The 27,288-nt window shown below is 34.7% G+C and overlaps 1 protein-coding gene across 2 annotated transcripts in view; it reads right to left on the bottom strand.

The window, feature by feature from the left end:
* Positions 1–325: 325 nt before the first annotated feature.
* Positions 326–27,288, bottom strand: part of KCNH5 (potassium voltage-gated channel subfamily H member 5) — a 332,299-nt gene continuing 305,336 nt past the window's right edge. For both annotated transcript variants that reach the window (XM_082386478.1, XM_082386477.1), the window contains exon 11: positions 326–11,159. In XM_082386478.1, coding sequence (XP_082242604.1) covers positions 10,212–11,159 — 948 coding nt within the window. In that variant the 3' untranslated portion in view covers positions 326–10,211. The remainder of the gene's footprint in view (positions 11,160–27,288) is intronic.

The raw sequence follows: 27,288 nt of genomic DNA, 5'->3' as shown, positions 1-27,288 counted from the left end.
TGGGCACATCTTTATTTGATCCAATTAAAGCACATTATGCTTATTTACCTAGATTAAGCAAAATGGATCTGACTTGTTTTCAACAATCTTATAGAAAGCAAAACACTCCTTGCTGGTTGGGAGTAGAAGCATACTAACATAAGAAGATTGAGAATTGGAAGGTTCATACATGCTCTGCTCTTCACCACACCCTCAGGAGAAAATATCCCATAGGACAAAAATTTCTGTCTCATCCTCCTCTTAATCTCGTATAAATCCATAATATGTTTTATCACATTTTGAAAATAAGTATCTTTCTCAATTAAGTTATTACCACCAAACTTACATGGAGAGATTGTAATATATTTCTGAGTGTGTGTGTGTGTGTAAGGAAAGAAGGAAAAAAGGGGGAAAGAGTGGAGGAAGCGTTAATTACTGACATTTTGTGTAGAAAGTATGCCACTACATTGATATTCATTTAGTTGTGTGTGATCATCATATATCCTTGGCTCCTACATAAATGAGAGCAGACTCTAGAACCTCTACCCTCTATAAATATACCCGGATGCAACCATAGCAAAGACAAAGCTTTATTTAGTTGTCTCTCAATCAAAAATGTTACATTGCACAGAAAAACAATAGATACCAGTAACTCTTCAGTGATGTCCAAAAATTCACCTCTTAAACTGTGTTTCTTCAACTAGAAAAAAAAATTGCATTCTCCTATAACAGTCTTTCTTTATTATATGTTCAACCCTTACCTTTTAATGCCTCAAGTGCTAGTGGCAGAACCATTTATGAACGTTTCGAAAAAATGAAAGTACTCTATTGTTCCATGTACATTCTTCCCCTATGCTTCTAAATTTCACAGACTGGGATAAACCTATAATGTTAGGGAAAAAATAACATTTTTGATAGATTGATAGAATGAAGAAATATTAAAGAAATCCCATTTTAAAAAAATTTTCTCCAAAATTCCATCCAGATTTTATTTTCCATCTTTCATGAAACAGAGATATCTTCTAATTCAAACAAACTTACTGTTGGGGTTTAAAATTTCAACTTCATATATATGACTCTAATTTTATTACTTATACTGTCAGTACAATTTATCAGAGGAAAAGTATTATAGAAGTTTAAAATAACATTTTAAACTAATATATCAAAGACTGTTTTCTCTGAACCCACTGCTTCATGTGTTTGTAATGCAGAGCTTTTAATTTACTAAACTAAATTCAAAACAATAATTTTCAAAAAGACTCAATTCAAACAAGTTCCATAAAATGCACATTTTATTCTGTATCATGAAAAAATATTCACATTTAAATAAAGTGTGGGAAAAAAACCAAAGTTAATCCTCCCTGATGAAATACAGTTTATTGTGCTGAAACCCAGAATTCTTTTGGGTTAGAAACTTCCACCTGCCAATTCACTTTTCTTTAAATGATTGTGTCTTGAGAACAAATCTTAAGTAAAGTGATAATCACCACAAACTTCCCAGAAACAATCAAATTTTGATCACAAGTATTCCAGAATTGACCCTAAAGTCACAAAGTTAAAAACATTTTCACACATTCTCTCAGCAATCAGGTGATGTCAACAGTACATACAAAATTTCTATATTACACATTGCAATACCTTTGTTAAGTAGAAAAAATGATTTGCTAAACATGAATTAAATTTTGAAAAGAGCAAACTAGTACTGCTTAGCATAAGGTATTAAAAACATCACATGAAGTTTTGCATTATTTCCTTGGCCAATAAATAAATCAATTGTTTCCAGTGAATTAACCCTTACAGATAGAGGCATTTTTAATACTCCAAATTCCCACCAATATGGTTGCAGTGGCAAAAACATTTACAAACTTGCAAAAATACATTCCCATAGTAACATTAGTGTTATAGTCAGGAATTTGCAGTATAGTATACAAAATGCTGCAACTAATGTAAACAATGTCACTAGAGCATAGAATAAAAAGAAATCTATAGTTTTTAATATATCATAAATATGCACATTTTACTTTGTGTTGTCTGAGTACCAAGCACTTCTAGGAATCATTGCTTTTCCCATAAACTACAGTGGATGTGTAGGGTAGAAATGGGTCTAAATTGGTTTCCAATTTCAATGTGGTAACAATCATATTGTTCCTAATATAAAATGCATGTTTTATCTCTCTTTAACTGTGAATGGGATCTAAGGAGGAAGATGACTGCTCAATGGAAGACGCCAGTGCTGCCAATAAGATGGAAGTGAACAAGACATTTATACCATCTTTGAAAAAGAACACTGAGAATCATAACATGAAAACATTGCTGCACAGATCAAAAACCTATCCTTGCCACTATTTTTCTAAGTCTGAAATATTTTAAATAATCTTGATTTTAAATAAAAGTACATTTGGCTTTTGTATAAACTGACAATGCATGGCTGTGACATAATATACCATTATTAAAGACCCAGGTCTATCAAAATGTTTTTGACATGAAATTCAAAATGAATCATTATTGTGATTTTGCATAGTTTGCTAGCTATTCTTCCTGTTTGCTCAATCATGGCCTCATCAGGAATCTTCCCCATCATACTTTGGTTGGAAAAAATTGAAGAGCAAATGAGGGATCCATGACACCAACACCTCTGTGACTTACAATAATCTTTATGTTGTTTTAATCACAAAGTCCAACTTCCCAATAGAGAGTCTGACCATGGAAGGAAGAGGTCAAATTCATGTCATCAAAGATGATTTAGCAGATAAGGAGGATAAAATATTTGGCAGTGAAATACTTAATTTGGTTGCTATGAATACCCAATCTGGTTTATTCAGGCATCAGTGTAGATATTTTGGCCTTGACTGGTCTGGTCATTCGACAGTTAGTAAATATGCATGAAGGAGAGAGTGGTCAGATCCTCTTGGCTTTACTCCATGAAGATAGAGCCCAACCAGCCAAATGTTTATGGGCCTGGGCTTCTGGGTAAGAACTAGAAGTTCTAAACTCAGTTGATGGGGGAGCACTCATTTATATATATATTAAAGCCCCAGTATTTGACAAACTTTCACACTGCTTCCTAATGTTTCATTAAAGTCTTAACTATGGTTTTGACAATGTGTTATCTCTAAATAAATAAATAAATAAATAAATAAATAGTTAAGAGCATCACACAGAGAAAACACATTAAGAGAAAGTAACAGCTATACCTAACCCCCTTTTTTATTTTCCTCAGTTATAACTCTGGCCCAACTGTACTTTTAGGTCAATTGTTCTTTGAACAAATGCATTTAGATGTAGCACAAGTCATGACCATATTTAAATAGTAACACAGTGATAATGTAAAAGCCAGGGATGAAAGTGAGCTAACTATAAAAGCTTTATACAGTGTCACTGGGGTCCTCCCCAGTTGTTCTGAAAAAGGTAGAATGATCTTTTCCATGGTTACCTCTTGCTGTATTATCATCAAAGTGAAAACAAGATGGTTTGGGCTGAGGATCCCAGAGTATAATGTAATACCTTGTTTTTTCTCCTTATCTCAAAACATTATCTTAAAAAAATCTCAAAGGATAGAACAAATAAATCACATTAAGAATATTAACATTTTTTTCCTTAGAGAAAATTATTTAAACTCTCTGAAGTAAATATACATCCAAGAGGCTCATTAAATTTGGATATAATACAAATTGCTATTCTAAGCTGAAACAGTTCATTTGGATAATGCATTTAATAGAAATTTGGCCAAGAAGCCAACAGTGGTACAATTAAAAAAAAAAATTAAAAGATCTGCATAATCTACTTAAAATTCAGTGGGTCAAAAATAAATTTTAGAAATAAAATATTTCTATAGTCTCATCCAAACCCCAATATTAAAAATTAAGAGAGATTATAGAAAAAAACCTGAATGTTTCTTGCTTTTCTTGACTATCATGCATTACCTCTTTGGGTTAAAATTCAGTTGGAAAAGGAAATGTTAATACCAGTGACCACAACTTGCCTCTTACTTATAGCCACATTTGGTGACTTATCTCTACTGGTAAGTTGTTGGGAGAAATAAAGGAAGATTTCATTATTGGGATAGGGCACCTTGTGCTTGCAACAGTTATGACTTCAACCTCTGTCATTTACTCTAACCTATTATGAAAAATAAAAATTTATACTTACATAATAGTGTGAAATTTTTAAAAATTATTTTAAATTCAGGAAACTTTAAAAGTACACGTCTTGAAATATCTGAAATTTGTGGTTGGACTAGATAGCGACTGCAATGTCAATATTTTATAAAGTGAAGTTTTCTCTCCAGGGTCTGCCTGCCTGTGTTAGAATCTCAATAGCTATGCTATCCTGACAAGTTCCCTCATCTATTCCCCAGCCATATATATATATATATATATTTTTTTTTTTTGATGACTAATGGAAGATCCAGACTTAGCCAATCCTTCTCATTGAGAAGGCTGCACATACTTACACAGAGCAGTCAATAAAAGTAATGTAAAGCAATGTACACTAGTAAAGCTAAGGGAAGACAAAAAAAAAAAAATTCTATGTAAACTCACCAAAGTTGATCTGATTGCACCCATAAGCATTGCCAGTGACCATGCTTAGCTCTCCATGCACTAAACTGCGACCTCCATTATGCTCTTCTTTGTAGATCTATTCCAAATGTGAAAATGCAAATCCTGATTTGGACTCCTGTGAACTCATGAAGTCTGGCACCACTATCCTACTTAAAACCTGACTCTGTTTTTGTTCTGATCGTGTAGTCCCACATGTAACACCTCTTGATATGTTTTCCTAGACCAAGATAAGAAGAATATTTCCTATAATGTCAAATTAATCTATATCAACCCTCTATAAAATAATAAATGTCATGCCACATCTGTAAGAGTTTTTATTATCTAAGCTGCTAACAACATTTAGGCTGTTAAGTACAAAGTTTACACTGAGAGCAAGTTGACTGAAAATATTTATTTACATATGCAAATACATATGTAATATGACTGTGAGTTGGAATGCCAAGGGTCCATCACAGCAGATAAAAATATAAACGTTACTGACCACTTAGCAAATAACTCATAAGGATTACAACGCATAGTAAAAAGTCATGGTCAATGATGACCAATCCCCTTAAACCTCCTCTAATACTTCTTGAAAGTCTCAGGCATTATAACTAGTCTTCCTTTAACTTGAGAAATTGTGTCTGTTTTCAAAATAATGCCTAATTCCTAATTTGTAATAATAATTTTAAAATTCTGATTTGATGGAAAGATTAGAAAACCCAGTAAGAGATCTAAATATCTCTTGTAGTACATTAAAATTTCCCCTTTGTTTCTACATGCTCTTGTTATTTTCTTTACTCAAAGGGTCATGGCAAATGTAGTGACTGCAGGTTTGAGTGTATCTCTTAGTTTACAAGACTGTCTTTGCAGAACGAACAATTGTTAACAAAATGAGTCTCATTTTTGAAAATAAATTTTTACATGCTATAAGTGGCTTCCTTGAGTCACCAATATTACTAATTACAAATTATAACTTTTTAAAATTAAAACACTCTCATTAGGATACAACATGAGTGGTTTTCTAATGTAATTCAAATGATTTCCCTTTTTTAAAACTGTTTTTTCCCAGTTCAAGATACACACTGAAAAACTGATTAGTCATTGGAAAGGATTCTTTCATAGTTAAAATTTTGTTATAAGAACATCTACCTATGTGGAGCCATTATCTTGAGAAAGTCATGATTATTTTCATACAAAAAGTTGAAGATGAATTATACCTTGAATATTCACCAAGTTGTTTACTTTTTCTCACAAAATTGAGAATTTCTGCTGAGCAGTATTATTAGGTAGAATAAGAAAAATCATAATATTTACATATGCCTTTTTCTCTTATTTCTCTCTTCCTTCCTAAAAGTTCTTCATTCTTTCCATGTTTATTTGATTAGTAGCTCTATATTCCCAGATAATTTTCAAGTCTTATACTCACAGGCCATTGACCAATAATTATTTAGCTACTTATGCCTTTCCCCACCAACCTCTGACCAGAGAAGTCTTCTCTAAAACCTAGAAGAATATTTAGAAAGTGCATCTTGGCTAGTCTGCTATGAATGAAAAAAAAAAAATTTGTCTTAATATTATTTTCATCTGAGAGGAAGATGATTTTCCACTGACCTAATATCATCTTGGCGAAAGAAGGGAGCAGTTCTTACCTTCATTGTATTATTTATCAGTAGGGAAACTGAAGCCCCAGATACACCAAAAAACAGTTAACTTGCCCAAAGTTACAGTGCGACTGTGGCAAAGCTAGATGCAGAATCCAAGATAGAGCTCAGATATTCATCCTAGGCTTGAATTCTAGTTTTCCAAAAAGTTGTTCTTTCTTCTCTCCCTTTCCGTCTAGACCACAAGAGAAATGCACTTATCATAACAAAGTATGAAACACAACATTCACGTGGTTACAAAATATTCTTACTTTAAAGTTATTCATGTATGATATGTACATTCTAGACAAATTTTCTTATTACCTACATAAAATTTTGGAAAAGAGATAGATATCTTAAAAGATAGTGGAATTTATTAGGGATATGACAAATAATTTCACTAGTATCAGCCACTGCACACTTCAAAAACAGTCACTGTTCTGAAGACTAACTTTTTTAAAAACAGGTTTCTAAAAGAATTTATTTAAAATAGAACAGCAGATGGGTCAGATCTCACAGGTGAGCCAAATCTCCTTAAATTTAAGGGCAGAAAGCTCCGGTTTTCATTTGGGCTCAAATAAGATTAACTTTCAAAATGCAGTTTAATTAGTGGTCATAATTAATATTTTTAAAGTGCTGGGTACTCTCAGAGTATATATTTGTTCTTAGGAGCAATTTAAAACCCCAAATTTTCTAATTCTCTTGTTCTGATCTACATAATTTTTTAACTGAATACTTAGGACATTCGTACTTCTATACTTAATGTAAGATGAAACCAGTGTCATAATAAAAATTTTCCATTTTAACAATGAAGTATGTGTCTCTATTCAACGTCTATGCCTGGACCATTCTAAGGACTATTTATGTCAATGTGGGACACGAGCAGCTTTGGCATTGTCATCTGCCTTTCATGTTCCTATTTGCCTTTTATCATAAGCTCCTCTATTTACTAGATCACATTTAGTGCAATAATATCCTAATACAGACTGATAAAACTTGTCATTATGATATGCAGCTCACATTTCCGTTTTTGTTTGACTTCTGTTATCACAGTACATTACAACCACCTGTCCAGGGTACAGCATCTGATCTTATACATTATCATAGAAAAATATTGAAGGTGTATAAGTTGCTTTGGAAAATGTTCAAATTTTGAATACATATCTATTTACTCCTATTATTCCATTGTTCAGAAAGATAATAATACAAAATTTTACTCTGGATGCACTGAGAGCATCTATACAGTATAAGAATAAAACATGCAGTCATCTGGTCCCCCAAAAGAGAATCTACTGTCTATGTGCTGGTTGAGGCAACACAGAACATGACTGTATCATTACTGCATGTAATAAAGCAAGTGCTCACCCCTCATTCAAATCTGAGTAAGTTTGACTGGAAAGAGTTGTGGAATCTGGAAACCTAAAAGACTACTCTATATACAATGTTAGCTGAACACATGCATTCCTTCTGAAAACAGCAGAGTGCATTCAGCACTTCATCATATCATGCACACAGGAACAGAGGTGGCTGGAAAAGAATACTGTGATAACTGCACCATAAATAAGCAACCGATACTCTTCCCTTTTTTGTGACAACCTGAAGTAGTTCTAAAGTATATGGTTCTTTCCTCTATATATGAACATCGATATTGTAGGTCAATTGGATGAAGCTCTGAGTCAATGTCAGAACACAGCAGATATTAGCAACACTAATAAGCAAAGGCATGGATCACAATTACAAACTGCCCTGCTGTTTCACAGTCACTCATACCTTTACACCAACTGGTATTTCTGAAGCACATGGCTAAAGTTAAACTAAACATTTCTGTACTCAGATTATTTTTACCACGCACTTTGAAAGCTTAGCCAAGCTTGTCTCATACATGGTTAAATAGAAAATACCCTGAAATTCAATAAACATCTGAAGTCAAGAAAAAGGTACCATCCTCATCATAAAAGCAACAGAGTCTCAATTTCAATGTTGATTTCTTACACCATGGTTACCTCATTGTCTTGTGCCTATGGTAGGTAGATATTGTAGCATAGCATGGAGATGTGTTCCCCTGAAAACTTCCATTTTGAAAAATGGAAGTTATGGGCACAAAGAAAGGAAAATGGAACCCATGGCACATAACATCTGTTCTGAGACTCCTGGATTAAAGAGGCACATCTTGTGGGCATGTGAAGAACCTCTAATAGAAATTCTAAAATATCAACTGTTTTTATAAATCACTTTGTTTTTTCACTTCTCCAGTCTGATGGTCGTAACTTGTTTTCCAGTTCTGTTGTTTTTGTTTGGGGATCCTCAGAGATAGTTTAAAAAGCTCATAAAAATGGGTACAATACATCAAAATATCTCCTTTGATTTTGCTATCATCTTGTGTATGTTAACATATATGTACAGATGGTCATATATGTAATAATATACAAATTACTGCTATATATTTTCAACATGATGCAAACATTAACTGCCCTGCTCCCGCTGTTAAATGTCATGCATGCACCAATTTAAAAGTATGCCTCTCTGATCAACTTTATAAAGTAAACTTTAGTCAAAAGAAATAAAGTTTTCTAGGTTCTCACAAATGAGTGTGCATTTTATTCTCAATACACAGCATTTAAGAGTCTAGCTATACACAGCCTTTTGTTACTTTTTTTTTTGGTTGATAATAGGCACTTTCTAAGAAGAGAATTTGTGGCCCAAAAGACTCTGAAATTCAGTCTTTAGTACCCCCCTTTCATAAGCGGATCTGTCCGAGCTGTGGTAGTCTATTGTATCAACTCAGCAGAAGTCCAGCAGTAGAACTGTGTGCAAAAAAAGCTTTAGAAAATTGTAACCAGAATAAAATTATAGAAAAGCAGTTGTCTGAGTTGAGCAACTTAACATCTACTATTTAGTTTTCTTTTTTTTCTAACCACATTTCATGTATTACCTCTATAAGCAGTTAAGAATCAGGTGTGAACAATTCTGTACCCGTGTTTCATTCTTTCTAAGTCACGAATAAGCTACAAAAACTTGTCTATTTATATTCTTTTTTATTTTATATCATTCTAGTTTAATTTTTGATATGATTACTTAAATGTATTTTGTTTGCTTGTTTCTTTGCTAAGAGCCTTTTAACTTCACCCTTGAACAAGTTTTAAAAAAACAAATTTAGAACATTCATCACCTTTGGAAAATCACCATCTCTAACATGAGTTGTTAAAAGGCCCTTTTACCCTGTGATGCAGAATTTCTATAATATACACTATATTAATAGTTTCATATTTATGGGGTTGATAAAATCAGCTTATAAGATGGTGGCTGTTATTCAAGACAGAGGGAATAGGGATATCCTTACATAAGAGTTTATGATTACTATCTAAGTATAATATTAAAAAAGGAGAGGTATAGTTGAGCAAAAATGCAATACATGCACAAACCCCATAGCAATAAGTTCTCAGCATCCCACACTGCTATCTGACTGAGGCAACAAAACAGTCATTTAAATGGAGCAAACACTGTCTATTGGGGAAAATAACCTAACACTAAGTTACAGAAAAATATCCTATGGAAAGGGGTCACAAAATGGCACTAACATTTTAAAATGTTGAATGCTTCCTTGGCATTAATTTATAATTTTAACTTAACTGAAGAGTGAGGAAATGACAGCTCAATATAGTCGGCCTGAGATCAAATTTGTCATGGCAACATTGGCAGGTTGGACCCTGATTCTTTAACTATTACATTGCCTTGGTTAACAAAAATCATACCTTTTAAAATTATAGAGATTATAAATAAATGTAAAGCGTACATGCAGTCAACTGCATAATATACAAGCGATATCTATGTTTTTAATAATTATCTTCTTTGGCAGGCCAGAATCCAGCTGGACATGCAATATTTACATATCAAAATCCATATTGTGTTCATCATATTGAAAGCAAGTGAAAATATATATATATGTATATACTGTATATACACACATATGTATATAGATGTATATACTGTTTTTAACATATTAACAAATATATATGTGTATATATATATATATATATATATATATATATTAAAAGTGGATTTCATCTTTGTCAGATTCAGGTGTCTCAGGCCTTGAAACACTAAAAATATCCTGACACGGTATTTGGGGAGGTACTTGGAGCGGAATTTGGGATTTGGGAGAAGAGGTCGGGGACACACTTTTTTCTGAAAGTATTTTTAAAATTTCTGCCACCTGCTTCTCCAGGGCAGTCATTCTGCAGCTTAGCAGCTGAATGTCCTCTTTGAGTTCATGTTTGACTTCCTGCAGTGTGGTCTGTAAGGCCTGCTCAGGGATGGGATAAAAGGGGTGCTTGGCATCAGCCTGGATGGGGCTATGCTCTAGCGGACTTCGCGCCTCCCCAGCCTTATCCAAACGAAGGTCACTTTTTGTAATCCCACTGTCACAAGAATCTGTTTTTCTTAATGGATTTTTGGTGACGCTGTTCTCTGAATCACTACCCTTGGGGTCCTCGGACAGTAGCCCCATCGACTCAGCTTTAGTGACATTATTCCAGTCTTCCTTCTTCTCCTCATGGGCTGCCATATTATTCTTGAGTCGCAGCCACCCTTTTCCATTTCCATTCTTCATTCTTATGGGGCTGTTGACTTTGAGACATTTGGGGTCAGCACCGCCACTGGGCTTGAGTTCCATGGCATCACGGTTGTTTTGTTTGAGGGACTCGCTGGTTTTCACATAGGCCAGAGATGTCTGAATGGGCGTAATCTGTGACACGGTGACCACACTGGTGCCAGTGATGGAGGCTCCGTTCTGTAAGGAGCGGCTTTCTACCTGCAGCTGGTTTCGCTCAGAGTCACTCTGCGTTGACCCCTGATTCCGCAGCTCCTTCTGCTGCTTGAATTTCTGGAAAAGCTTTCTTACCGGGTGGTCCACGGGGATGCTGAGGGTGACCTCATTCTTTTGCCTGAGGCGCTCCTCCTCTTCTTTCTTCACATCACTGATTTTGCGGAAAATGATCTGTGGAGGGGGAGAGAGATAAAAAACATGATTATAAAAACAGTAGGCATAGACGGAACTTACCTCTACATAATAAAGGCCATATATGAAAAACGCACAGTCAACATCATTCTTAATGGTGAAAAACTGAAACCACTTCCAATAAGATTAGGAACAAGACAAGGTTGCCCACTCTCACCACTATTATTCAACATAGTTTTGGAATTTTTAGCCACAGCAATCAGAGAAGAAAAAGAAATAAAAGGAATCCAAATCAGAAAAGAAGAAGTAAAGCTGTCACTGTTTGCAGATGACATGATACTATACATAGAGAATCCTAAAGATGCTACCAGAAAACTACTAGAGCCAATCAATGAATCTGGTAAAGTAGCAGGATACAAAATTAATGTACAGAAATCTCTTGCATTCCTATACACTAATGATGAGAAATCTGAAAGAGAAATTAAGGAAACACTCTCATTTACCATTGCAACAAAAAGAATAAAATACCTAGGAATAAACCTACCCAAGGAGACAAAAGACCTGTATGCAGAAAACTATAAGACACTGATGAAAGAAATCAAAGATGATACAAACAGATGGAGAGATATACCATGTTCTTGGATTGGAAGAATAAACATTGTGAAAATGACTATACTACCCAAAGCAATCTACAGATTCAATGCAATCCCTATCAAACTACAAATGGCATTTTTCACAGAACTAGAACAAAAAATTTCACAATTTGTTTGGAAACACAAAAGACCCCAAATAGCCAAAGCAGCCTTGAGAAAGAAAAATGGAGCTGGAGGAATCAGGCTCTTGGACTTCATACTACACTACAAAGCTACAGTAATCAAGACAGTATGGTACTGGCACAAAAACAGAAATATAGATCAATGGAACAGGATAGAAAGCCCAGAGATAAATCCACACACATATGGTCACCTTATCTTTAATAAAGGAGGCAAGAATATACAGTGGAGAAAAGACAGTCTCTTCAATAAGTGGTGCTGGGAAAACTGGACAGCTACATGGAAAAGAATGAAATTAGAATACTCCCTAACACCATACACAAAAATAAACTCAAAATGGATTAAAGATCTAAATGTAAGGCCAGACATTATAAAACTCATAGAGGAAAACATAGGAAGAGCACTCTATGACATAAATCACAGCAAGATCCTTTTTGATCCCCCTCCTAGAGAAATGGAAATAAAAACAAACAAACAAAAAAAAATGGAACCTAATGAAACTTAAAAGCTTTTGCACAGCAAAGGAAAGCATCAACAAGACAAAAACACAACCCTCAGAATGGGAGAAAATATTTGCAAATGAAGCAACTGACAAAGGATTAATCTCCACAATATACAAGCAGCTCATGCAGCTCAATATCAAAAAAAAGACAAACAACCCAATCCAAAAATGGGCAGAAGACCTAAATAGACATTTCTCCAAAGAAGATATACAGATTGCCAACAAACACATGAAAGAATGCTCAACATCACTAATCATTAGAGAAATGCACGTCAAAACTACAATGAGGTATCACCTCACACCAGTCAGAATGGCCATCATCAAAAAATCTACAAACAATAAATGCTGGAGAGGGTGTGGTGAAAAGGGAACCCTCTTGCCCTGTTGGTGGGAATGTAAATTGATACAACCACTATGGAGAACAGTATGGAGGTTCCTTAAAAAACTAAAAATAGAACTACCATACGACCCAGCAATCCCACTACTGGACATATATCCTGAGAAAACCATAATTCAAAAAGAGTCATCTACCATAATGTTCATTGCAGCACTATTTAGAATAGCCAGGACATGGAAGCTACCTAAATGTCCATCGAAATATGAATGGATAAAGAAGATGTGGTACATATATAAAATGGAATATTACTCAGCCATAAAAAAACCAAAATTGAGTTATTTGTAATGAGGTGGATGGACCTAGAGTCTGTCATACAGAGTGAAGTAAGTCAGAAAGAGAAAAACAAATACTGTATGTTAACACATATATATGGAATCTAAAAAAAAAAAAAAGGTTCTGAAGAACCTCAGGGCAGGACAGGAATAAAGATGCAGATGTAGAGAATGGACCTGAGGGCACGGGGAGGGGGAAGGGTAAGCTGGGACGAAGTGAGAGAGTGGCATGGACATATATACACTACCAAATGTAAAATAGATAGCTAGTGGGAAGCAGCCGCATAGCACAGGGAGATCAGCTGGGTGCTTTGTGACCACCTAGAGGGGTGGGATAGGGAGGGTGGGAGGCAGACACAAGAGGGAGGAGATATGGGGATATATGTATATGTATAGCTGATTCACTTTGTTATACATCAGAAAGTAACACAACATTGTAAAGCAATTACACTACAATAAAGATGTTAAAAAATAATAATAATAATAAAATTACCTTATTGAAAATAAATAAATAAATTAAAAATAAAAACATATGACTTTATACTTGTGTGACAAGATACCAGTTGTACTTTGTTTTATAAAGGAAACCCTTGAAGATAGGGTAAGATCATTTCTAAAGGGAAAAATGTTCCAATGCCAGTTAACAGATGCAATACACTTAAAATCCAACACAGAAACACTGATGAAGCTTGCTTAGCTTACTTAGTATATATATATACATGTGTGTATACTTTTATGTATAAGAAAACATATTTATCTCTTAATTTTCCTTGCAATACATCACTATTTTTTGTAAGGTTTTCTTTTGAATCATATAGATATGATCCAAAGCCATTTTTAATGCCATCATCTGTTTAGAGGCCAAATAGTAAGAGTTCTAGGCTATAAAACTACTGAAAAGTTAAACAGTTTACCAGCATAGCACGTGGGTTGGGTGGGAGAAGGGATTAAATTTATTTATGTGGCTCCAGAGGGCAGAACAAGGATTTATACTTAGAAGTTTCTGGAAGGTAAATACCAAGTCAGTATACAAATTTCATTTCAAACTACTACCTATTAATTGAATAAACTGCCTTGAAAACTCATGAAACTCACACCACTGAAATAGCCAAACAGAAATACGAATGTTGTCTGTGTAATACTTTCACTGAGGAGGAGGTTGGACTCTTCAAATTCCAATATTCTTTAAAATTCAAATATAAAATTAAATACATAGTACATGTAGTGTTAGATGAGTATTCACAAATAAGTAAGCATAAATTTTAGTATAAATATATTTTGAAAATAATACTGGGAAGAAGTTACAACTCCATCAAGAGAAATTTAAAAGGCTGACTATGTAAGAAATTATTACCACTTATATTATCAGAGTTAGAAGTGAATTTGGTAAGCGTGAGATTTTTGCTCAGTCATCTAAAGAACAAAATAACTGCAGATGAGGGTTATAAGGAATATTCACAAGGGAGTTATATTAATGTGCTTTCAGAATCAGACAATTTTATGACACTAGCAAAATTACTTACCTCCATCACCCTCTCTCATTAAGCTGTTGGTTAGATTAGAAATACATGTGAAGCACATAGTCTCCAGCACATAAGTGACACTCAAAATATGCTGGTTGTCTCCCCTTGAACTCTCATAAAATACTTCCTGTTTGAAAACATTTTCATCACCTCTTGGAGATTCAGCAGCTTCCAGGAATAACATATAATCATTGACCTCATACTAGAAACCAATACTAGCGATGAGCACTGTAAACACAAAAGTCAAGGAGAAGCAATCCTCCATCTAAAAGCACATCATTTTCTAAATTAAGATTGATACACTAAATATAGCTTATCAAGCGGCAATAATTTGTATTTTAAAATAAATATTCTCTAAATTCAATAGCTGTCTATTAACACCAGCATATTTTTCCTTCTCTACTGGCACATGAAACTGGATATTTTTTTAAAATGTAATACTAATCTCTAAGTCTGACATCAAAGTTCCAGGAGTTTAATTAGAAGTCTTTCAAAGGGTTGACATGTTTCTTGTGCTTCCTGAGTAAACAGGGCTCATGCTAAACCTTCAAGATATTAACACTCTTTGGTACTGGACAAATCAAAACATGGAAACACAGATACTCTATTCCTATATCATCTCCGTTCATTGAAAAGGCATTTACTTTGATTCTATCAACTGACATGACATCCTCCTTCCCACTCCGCTCTGACCTTGTTTGCCTTTTTAAAGGTAGTTACTTAACCTTGGAAAGACATAGCCTTAGTGCAGTGTGGTAACCGAGATTACCCTTCACGTTTGGGGAAAAAAGCATCTATTTCAAATGAACAGTGGAGGAGGGCACATAGGGGTGTCAGATAAAATGCAGGACATCCATGCAATATTTAGGACACACACTAAGAAATCATGCATTATTTATCTGAATGGGACATATTGATACTGCCATGTACAGTTCACAGTTTATGAAAGATTTGGGGTTCCTGGAGACTGAGAATCTGTGGACATCTTAGGCCACAGCTTTATGTTTTAAATTTTCAATACAATGGCTAATAATTGCTTATAATTATTGTGTGCCTACCAAGTTTGGGATGCTTTGTGATTTAAAGGTATAATGTACCCATGTAAAATATCAGTAGAAAAAGCCTTCTTTCTCCAGATTCCCTTACCACCAGCCGGCCCCACCCCACCAAGAACCAACAAAGGCATTTGCACTGCTACTATTAAGTGGAGAACAAAGACTCCTAATGCCAAACTACTGAGAACAAAGAAAAAAAAAAAAATTCTGTTACAGGGCCAGGCTGCCAGTCTGCATCAAGAGACAAATGAGATAGAACTGGGTTGGCATATTTTGCCACCAAGAAGATGTAAAATGAAATGAGAAAGAATGAAGTTTTGTATATGGAAGACAGAGTCCTAAGGGTTCACACCTGGATTTGATTAAACTATTTACAATAACCAGGCTTTTAAGCCAGAGGTCACTTTAAAAAAACTATTGGTTTGAATGGAGTTTACTGAATGAGACTAAATTTATTTTATTTCTTTTGACTGCAGAGCAGAAATTATGGCTTATTGAAAAATACTTATAAAAATTTGCATATAGCAAAGAGGTCATAAACATATTATCTCATTTAACTGTCATAACTACTCTATGAGATAGGTCCTATTATTCTCATGTTACAGAAGAGCAAACTGAGGCACAAAGAGTTTAAATGGTTTTCATTAGGTCACACAGCTAGTAAGTGGCCAGGATACAAACCCAAGGAGTCAGATTACAAACAGTCTTAACCATTATACTCTACTGCAGCTCCTCAATATAACTTTGACACCACCTTCTGGACCCTGTGAAAACCTGGATAGGTGAGTGGGTGAAGTAGGGAGTGATATAGCAGTTTAACATCCAACAGGTAACCCTTCATAGAGCATTTGCCATGATGAACCGTCCCTCAAAGTGGTGAATTGAACAAACAACTGAAGCTCTGTGCTTGTTAAACAAGTAGAGAGTTGACAAATTCTTGCTGAGTAGAATCAGGTTCAAATCTTTGACCCACAAATCAATCTTTAAAGAACTTGAATCAGAATCCTTCAATTGTAAGAATAGAATGACATCCATTAAGAACTTATTTTCTAGTTGATGACAAAGCAAAACTTTCCTAATGCAAGGTAAGAGAATATAAGCTCTGAAATTAAAAACAAAGAAACAAAAAAACAGAGTTGATTTTATTATATTTACAGGGTTTAGAGACTAATAATCTACTGAGGTGTCACAACCAATTGATCTATGTCTTACATGTAAAGCATGATAGCTTTCTGTTGTGTCTTAAGTTATAAAAATTCATTATATAACAAATAAGAAAACAAAACTCACTGTATTTCAAAATCTTTAAATGTAATAAGCCATCCCTATAAGTCCTTATAGTTTTGAAGATCAAAGTTTTGAAGTTTATGACCCTAAACTCCAAGTTTGAATAACGATATATTTTTATGACTAAGGAGACTACATTTCATCATAAAAAATAGGATGGAAATTATTCTACATTACTATTACAAGTATGAACATTCTCAAATAGATTATCTGAGCTCATGCTGAATCTTTCCTTTTAAAGAAGTGCTTTTTACCTTTAACTTTTTAATCATGTAAAATAAAATGGTTCAAATTAGTAAGGAATAGAAAGATTGATAAATTTTATTTAGTTAAACCTTTAAAAACAGTGTATAGTTTAGTTTAGATTTAAAAATCTGCATGCTACTTTTTGGCAATTGAAAGAATCTTCAAACAATAAGAGTTTTCATAATCCAGTTGATTCTTACATTGGCAATGTGTCATACAGAAAGTAAAAAATTTCCTGTTAATTCAATAATTCAATACATAAGCTATATAGATGAATTCTACTTAATGATAACATGGAAATGATGATGATTTTTCCCTAGAAGGCAAAGATTAAAAAACAAAATCCCCAAAACATTATTTTAGAAAGTGTTAAAGGATCTGAGTGAAGTTCATAGGAGATCAACTTACATGAATTAAATCATGTAAAAAAATGTATATCCATGATTATCAACATGGTGTTTGATAATCAAATTATCTTTTAAAAAATGCAACGTTTGTTTTTTTTCCTCAGTGTTAATAATCTAGAACCTCCTGCACTTGATGTATTCTGTGTCTTTTGCCCAATGGCAAATCAAATTGCTAATGAACACCAAAAAATTAAGGACAAAATTTAAAAAGAAAAATCACGAATCAGGCTATGATTCTAGCCACACATTTATTGGTAGAATGCACAATAGTCTGTACTCTTTCTATCAGCAAAGAGGTTTATTTCATTTAAGCTTTTCTTCTCCTTGCTTCATTATGTTCTGTGGAGCCCATGATAGAAGGTTTAATTTATTTAAATGATAAAATCTTCTTAAACTTAACAGGGAACATGTCCAACTGAGCTTTCCATTTCAAAAGTAGGACATTTGATCATAAAAGGGATATCAAAATTAAATAATTTGAATGTGTACTGAACTTTGAAATCCAATAAAGGCAAGTAGAAAAAAAGGGGTTAGAATCATTTATTTAATGACATGGATTTAGTGTTATGTAATTTGGAGGATAGAGGTGCGCTCTCTGAAATGACCCATCACTTTCCAGATCTGTGAATTGACTAGGAATCTATAGCTATATGCAATCAAGCAGCAGCTCCAGTTCATCTGACATTTAAGGATCTAGTTGGTTTGGTTTTTTTGGTTCTTTTTACTGCTTCTATAAACTTAGTCACTAATTCTAACTGTAGTCCTTTCAGTCATTCCAACCTGAACTAATACAACAAAGCAGTACTTATTAAACACTATCATGTATATATCAGAGGCTATAAACTTTTCTTAACAAAGGCCACAGTGACAGAGCTGTGGTAGGTGACCATGTGTGACTGAAGGATAACAATGGTGCATCAATCTCTGTTTGAAATATGGCTGCCTTGCTTCATTTCAGCCACTCAGATCTATAGGCTCTTCAGGGGCAAGGAATGTGTTACAGATCTAGTTTAGCCTCTTCGGTCCTAAATAAACTTTGAGGAATTAATTAATTAACTGATTAATGTAAAGAAAAAGGAAGGAAGGGAGGTGAGTAGAAAGGAAAAAGGAAGTGAGAAAAAGAATATGTTTTGATTTTGTTAATGTGTTGGGAAATGCCTAATGTGAATAAGGGTGGTGAGTAAGATGCAAATGCAGGACATTCTAGAATTACTGATACAATTACATGTTTTTATAACTAAAGTTTTTTTTTCATTAAAAAAATAATAAAAGAAGGAAGCTAAAGTCTTCAAAACCAAGAATATAGCTGTTCCAAGGTAAAGCTGGCAAGGTTTAGATTCACTGTCTCAAATATTGCAGTAATCCATGATTTGTCCTCCTTGCCTCAATTTCTAGCTTCATTTCCCTTTATTCCATTCTTTGCTATTGTGTATCAGATATGATAGTGTCCCACACAAAAAATCACAGAGTAAAACTAAAGCTCTTTAATAGAGTCAGCAAGCCTACAGTGGTTCAGTCTACCTGCCCCTCCAATCTCTATTTTCTTCAGTCTCACTTGACCTTAACACACCAGCCACTGAATCACTTTGAGATCCAGAATGTAATACTGCACATATTGTTCTCTCTCCTCCTCCTAACTTGCTGGGGAGCTCCCACTTATCCTTTAATCCTCAGCCCAACTGTGCTCTTCTTTATGAGGCAGAACCAGCTACATAATATGTAGGGCCAAATAAACATAAAAATTCAGGTCCTCTAACATCATGCTTAATGGTAAAATACTGAAAGCTCTCCCCTGAGTTCAGGAAAGAAACAAGCATGTGCCATCTTGCCACCCCTATTCATCATTGTGCTAAAGGTTCTAGCCAGGGAAATTGTCAAGAAAATGAAATAAAGGACATCCAGAATGAAAAAGAATTAAAACTATCTTGATTTGGAGATGACATGATTAGGTACACAGAAAATCCACACGCACGCGCACACACACACACACAAAACTATTAGAGCTAATAAAGGAGTTCAGCAAGAATACAGGATACAAAATCAACATCAAAGTTAGTTGTATTTCTATACACTAGTAACGAACCATCTGAAAATAAAGCTAATAAAATAATGTCATTGAAAATAGCATCAAAGAGAATAGAATACTTAGGAAAAATTTTAACAAAATAAGTGCAGGACTTATACACAAAAACATTGTTGAAATAAATTAAAGAAGACCTAAATAAATAGAAAGACATCTCATGTTTATGAGTTGAAAGACTTAATATTGTTAACATGACAGTATTCCCCAAATTGATCTGTAGATTTAATTCAATTCCTATCAAAATTATTACTGCTTATTTTTCAGAAATTGACAAGCTGATCCTAAAATTCAGGTGGAAATGCGAGGGACTCAGAATAGCTTAAAAAAATCAAAATATACAAATATAATTGGAGGATTCATATTCCCAGTTTAAAAACTTATTACAACTAATTAGAGAAATGCAAATCAAAACTACAATGAGGTATCACCACACACCAGTCAGAATGGCCATCATCAAAACATCTACAAACTATAAATGCTGAAGAGGATGTGGAGAAAAGGGAACCCTCCTACACTGTTGGTGGGAATGTAAATTGGTACAGCCACTATGGAGAACAGTATGGAGGTTCCTTAAAAAACTAAAAATAGAACTACCATGTGACCCAGCAATCCAACTCCTGGGCATATACCTGGAGGAAACCATAATTCAAAAAGATACATGCACCCCAATGTTCATTGCAGCACTATTTATAATAGCCAGGACATGGAAGCATCCTAAATGTCCATCAACAGAAGAATGGATAAAGAAGATGTGGCACATATATACAATGGAATATTACTCAGCCATAAAAAAGAACAAAATAATACCATTTGCAGCAACATGGACGGACCTAGAGGTTGTCATAGTGAGTGAAGTAAGCCAGACACAGAAAGACAAATATCATATGATATTGCTTGTATGTATTATCTAAAAACAAGGGTACAAATGAACTTATTTACAAAATAGAAGTAGAGTCATGGATGTAGAAAACAAGCTTACGGTTACCAGGGGATAAGGGGGCAGGGATAAACTGGGAGATTGGGACTGACATATACATACTATTTACTATATATAAAATAGATAACTAATAAGAACCTGTTGTATAGCACAGGGAACTCTACTCAATACTCTGTAATGGCCTATATGGGAAAAGAATCTAAAAAAAGAAAAGAAATCAAAAACATGAGGAAAAATATCTTGTTACAAAGCTATAGTAATCAAGACAGTGTGGTGCTGGCATATACATGAATGGAATAGAACTAAGATAAATAAATAAATAAACAGATAAATAAATAAATATACCTATGCATTTATGGTCAATTGCTTTTTGACAAGGAGGCCAAGGGGATTCAATGAAGAAAGATCAATCTTTTCAACAAATGCTGCTGGAGCAACTGCATATTTACAAATAAAATATGAATATGGATGACAGCCTCATACCATATACAAAATTTGACTCCAAATGTATCAAAGACCTAAATGTAAGAGCTAAAACTATAAAATTCCTAGAAGAAATCCAAGGCACAAATTTTAGTGACCCTGAATTAGGCAAAGCTTTCTTAGACATCTAAATCTCAAGCTACCAAATATATTAAATAAATAAATTGGGCTTCACAAAAATTCAAAACTTTTTTGCTTCAAAGGACACTATCACAAAAGTAAAAAAACTCAAAAAATGGGAGAAAATATTTGCAAATCATATACCTGATCTAGCATACAGAATATATAAAGACCTATTATGATTCAACAAAAAAGACAAAAAAATTTAAATTTAAAAATAGTTACAATAGCCAGAACATGGAAGCAACCTAAATGTCCATCGACAGATGAATGGAAAGAAGATGTGGAACATATATACAATGTTAGTCATAAAAAAGAATTAGTCATAAAAAAGAATGAAATAATACCATTTGCAGCAACACAGATAGACCTAGAGATTATCATACTAAGTGAAGTAAGTCAGACAGAGAAAGACAAATATCATATGATATTGCTTATATGTGGAATCTAAAAAAGAAAATGATACAAATAAACTTATATACAAAACGGAAATAGACTCATAGATATAGAAAACAAACTTATGGTTACCAAAGGGGAAACGATAGAGGGGGAGGGATAAATTAGGTGTGAGATTAACACATACACACTACTATATATAAAACAGATAACCAACAAGGACCTACTGTATAGCACAGGGAACTATACTCAATATTTTGTAATAACCTATAAGGGAAAACAATCTGAAAAAGAATATATATATATATATATATATATATATATATATATATATATATACATACATATGTGTGTGTATATATATGTATGTATGTATGACTGAATCACTTTGCTGTTCACCGGAAATTAACACAACATCGTGAGTCCACTATACTTCTATTTAAAAAAAATATAAAAATGGTCAAAGAATTTGAATAGACATTTCCCCAAAGATAGTATACAAATGACCGATAGGCACATGAAAAGATGTTCAGCATAATTAGTCATTAGGGAAATGCAAGTCAAAACCACAATGATATACATTTCACATCCTCTAGGATGGCTATAATTAAAAGATAACAAGTACTATTAATAACAGAAAATACCCAGTGTTGGGAGGATGTAGAGAAATTGGAACCCTCATTCATTCCCGGTGGGAATATTAAATGCTACAGCCTCTGTGGAAAACAGCTTGGCAGTTTCCCAAAAAGTTAAACATAGAGTACTCATACAACCCAGCAATTCCACTCCTAGGTATACATCCAAGAAAATTAAAAACATACAGTCATGCAAAAACTTGTACATGAATGTTCATAGTAGTATTATTCATGATAGACCAAAAGTAGAAACAACCCAAATATCTATTAATGGATGAATCAGCAAACAAAATGTGGTATAACTTTACAATGGAATATTACCCAGCCATAAAAGGAAACGAAGTACTGATACATCCTACACCTTGAAAATATGACCCTAAGCGAAAGAAGCCTAACACAAAACGTTATGTATTGTATGATTTCACTTATATGAAATGTATAGAATGGGCAAATTTAGTCAGAAAGTATATTAATGTTTTCCAGGGGCATGAGGATGTGGGAAATGGGGAATGACTACCAGCAGGTGTGGGGTTTCTTTATGGGGTAATGGAAATGTTCTGGAATTAGATAGTGATGATGGTCGCACAACTTTGTGAATATACTAAAAAACACTGAATTGTACACTTTAAAATGGTGAATTGTATGGTGTGTGAATTATATCACTACAAAAAAAGCAGGTCTCATTGTTCAAAATTATTAAGAATTTCAAGATAGCAGCAGCAGAGCGTTCAACCAAGAGCAGGGCTCTTCTAAATGCAAGGCCTGCATGACTGCACGAGTTGGGCATCCATGAAGCTAGCCCTGCTGGGAGGCTTTCACTTTACCGCCCCAGATAGAATTGGGTCCATCCTATTCTACACTCTAACGGCATTTATTTTGTGACACATTAATGGTGAGATACAGCAGCAAACAAGATATTCATTCATATTGTGAGTATTTGTGAAACACCTACCATGTTTCAGGCCCTGTTTTTGAGTTAGGTATACATCAGTAAACAAAACAAAACCCCTTAAATATTCCATAAAATGTCAGGTGATGATGTGGGGTACAAAGAAAAATAAGGAGTGGCAAAGTGGTTGGGTCTTTATGAGGAAGTGTTACTGGAGCAAAGGTAGTCATGGAATGAAGAAGTGGGCCATGCAGATGGCCATGGGGAGAGGGGGGACCCAAGCTGAGAGGACGCTCTGCATGTTTGAGGAATGGTAAGGAGGGCAGAGTGGGTGGCACTTCGTACACGGGGAGAATGACTGGCGAGGAGGCCAGGGACTTTGGTTTTTAAATGTGAGGAGAAGCCATGCAGACTTTGGAGCAGAGGATTCACACTGTCTCACTTCCACTCTAAAAGGATAGCTCAGGCTGCTGTGGGGAAAACAAATTGTACGGCCAGAATGATAGGAGGAGGGTACCAATCAGGAGGCTTTTTGAGTAATTCTGGGGGAACATCATGGTGACTTAGACCAGAGAGGTAGAAATGGAGGTAGTGACAAGTGGTCAAATTCTGGATTTATTTTGCCAGTAAGACTAATGGGCTGGATAAACAATCTGAGAGAAGAGAATTTTTTTTTTTTAAGTCTCTGTTTAGGCTAAGCAAAAGTATAAATAGCAGTACCATTTTCTGAGATGGTGAAACCTGATATGGTGCCCTATAAACTATAAAGACAAGTTATCTGCCCCCCTAGACACACACACACACACACACACAAATATGCATGCATATATACACACATGCATATATCAACATGTGCACAATGTATAAAAGTGGAGCAGGAACAGGATAACTGATTAAACACTCCCATAAAAAGGGGTAGGGAATAATGGCTGAGAGGCTCAGCAGTTGCTGGTCCACAGCAATGATGAAATCTGCCAGGCAGGCATTGTGAGGCCCCTCTGCCCTGGCAGTAGGGTAAATTCCTTTGTTGGTCTCTCAGTCTGCTACCTGGGATAAGCTCTCTCATCTATTGTTCTCTGTGGCTCCTGATTCTATCTCTTTGGATGTTCTTTTTTGTCCTTTTCCCTCTATAGTTCAAACCTAATTTGGGGATTGGAGAATTTGTCCAGGAATTTGTCTTCCTCAGCTTCTTCCTGCCTGTGCAAAATTTTGGGGCCTAAGGTTTGGTTTTGAGCTCACATAGCAAAACGACTTTTTAAGACCAAGCTTATGGTTTCTTTGGCAATATAATTATCTAAAAAAATTTAGTAAGTTTCTGATCTGTTTATAGTCAATTCCGTGCTCCTGCAACCTCACGAAAAGTTCTTTCCTAGATATAATTCTCAAGCCTGGTTTAATCCTTTTCTTCGTTGGCACCATGTCTCTCTGTTGCTCTCTGCCTCTGTCTCTTTCTCCATGATGGAAACTACTTTGAAGGCATTGGGCTTGATGGGAGGTCATATCCATTATCTGATCTTTGCCACAAAACCGTCTTAATAGACTATTTTGTACAATGACTTTTCAATCTTATTTCTGATTTTTCCTTTTCTAAATTCCTTTCCATATCTGCTTACAAACAGCCAGTTCTTGCCGGTGACCACCTCTTTCTTCTCATGCCTTGCTAAATGTAACCAGTCAGAACCCCAACTCACTACTAATACTGTGCTTTCCAAACTGTTCCAAAAGAAATAGAGCATTGGAAGGCAATCAGAGGTAGCCACCTTACCAAATGTTTTGTCACTGGAAGATATTTGTCTACATCTTTTCAAGTCTCAAATATCAATTTCCTCACTTATTTCTACTCCTGCTAAGTCAATGCCACATATTTTAGAATTAATGGTGGCAAAGTCTCACTATTGATATCAATTTATGTTGATGCCCAGGAGCATTGCATTCTTCCCCAAGGTGCAAACATGAGAATATATTTAACACACTGTACTGTACAGTTTAAGTTGGGAAGTTTTATGTTATGTTTTTTCCAACAATTAAAAATTCAAATAATATCTAAAAAGAGAGCCATAAACTTTCCAAAAATTACTTTCAACTCACAAACTTCCTCTCACACACAAAAATATAAATTTATCAATAAATAGACATGAAATTAAGACTATTTCCATAACTATTCACCAAGACAAATGAAAATATTGATCATTGACCCAGAAGAAAAATAATTACATAAGTCATGAACAATGCAGGGGTAATAATTAAACAAACATTCACATAGTTTTACTGGCGACAGACATATTGGAGATTCAAATTTGAATTCAACACCACATTGTCTTAAGTATACTGAGTTGAAAATTGTCATTTACACACTTGATATATTGGTAAAAACAAAAACAAAACTAACTAATTTGGGGGAACCTGTCATTAAAAAAGAAAATAATTGTAAAGGCATTGCTGAACAAGAATAAAAGAAAATTTATTGCCCCAGAATCTGAACACAACATAATATGTACTATTAAGAAAAAAAAAAAAGAATGCTTCTAAGTAACTATAATTTTCAACTGTGACTATTTGTTAGCATTTGAAAATTCAGAAGAAGATTCAGAAGAATAAAGTTATTTTATTTCAAAGTTCTTAGTATAGAATTTTTAGCACACTCAAGTTCAAAGGAACAAAACTGATGAAGAAAAACCATGTCCATTATGTTTTGCTATGAATGTAAGAATAAAGCCCCTAGTATTACCTGAGACCCATACATGAACCACTAGACCACACTGCTTTTGAGAACATAATTATTCTATTCATAGTAGCTATTGCTTCCACATGTTTTCACCTTGGAATTACTGCAATAAAAATATTGGATTAGGGGAATTTTACTAAGTATTTCCCATGGATTATTTGCTCATTTAAATTTCACAGTAATCCATTTTATAGATTAAAAAACTGAGGCTTAGGGCTTCCCTGGTGGCGCAGTGGTTGAGAATCTGCCTGCCTGCCAATGCAGGGCACACGGGATCGAGCCCTGGTCTGGGAAGATCCCACATGCCGTGGAGCAACTGGGCCCGTGAGCCACAACTACTGAGCCTGCGCGTCTGGAGCCTGTGCTCCGCAACAAGAGAAGCCACGACAGTGAGAGGCCCGAGCACCGCAATGAAGAGTGGCCCCCGCTTGCCGCAACTAGAGAAAGCCCTTGCACAGAAACGAAGACCCAACACAGCTAAAAATAATAAATAAATAAATAAATAAATAAATAAATAAATAAATAAATAAATAAATAAATAAATTTTAAAAAACCAAAAAACAAAAAACTGAGGCTTAGAGAGATTTAAAAATCTTCCCCAAGTCTACACAGCTAATAAGAGACAAAGCGTGGTTTCCAACCGGTTCTATTGGACTCAACTAGACTAGTCTGATTTAAGAATGCCTGATCTAAATTTAAGGGAGATGCAAAGGATTTAAAGGCTCAAAGGACTGGGGAGAAGGAAATTAAATGATAAAGGAGGTTAAATCGCTTTAATAATGGCATACACCAAAGTCATGACTCTAGGCTGAAAGTTTAATACACAGGAGATGTAGACATGTGAATAGGTAGTGGGACTCTTCAGGACGCAAGTAGAAAATAACATTGTTTAACATTTGTCAAATATGATACATTTTATAACACACTTTAGCATATGTTACCTCATCCCCTCTCCCACTGCAACTCCACAAATCAGGAAGGGCAATTATTATTATCGCTATTTAACAGATGAAGGTCAGAGAAGTTATGTGACTTGCTTAAACTCATTTAGCTAGTAAATGGCCAAGCTGGGACTGAAATCTATTTCCTGATGCCGACTCCAGTGCTCCTGCCACTATTCCATGCTGACATTCCTAATGCTGTGTATAATTTTGTTTCGTAGTTTACAGTGCACTTTCAGCTATATTACCCTACTCGATCTCATTTGATACTACTCCTTTGTCCCCAGGAACACGCCTAATATGTGGCTTTAGCTTTTGCCTTGTAAGATAATTGCTGTGCCTCAGGGAGAACAATTACTGAGGTAAGGCAGGTACAATACCTTAAGAACGATTTTCTTAATGACAGAAAATGTCCACGGCTTTTGTCTGGAAAACCAACTCTAGTACATTTATTTAAATGTGTGTTAATTTTTGCATTTGATGCTAAAAGAATGATG

The sequence above is a fragment of the Balaenoptera borealis genome (genome assembly GCF_965194805.1).
Source record: "Balaenoptera borealis genome assembly, chromosome: 3".
Lineage (NCBI taxonomy): Eukaryota > Metazoa > Chordata > Mammalia > Artiodactyla > Balaenopteridae > Balaenoptera > Balaenoptera borealis.
Note: the sequence above shows the minus strand (reverse complement) of the source record. Positions and strands in the feature narration are given on the sequence as shown.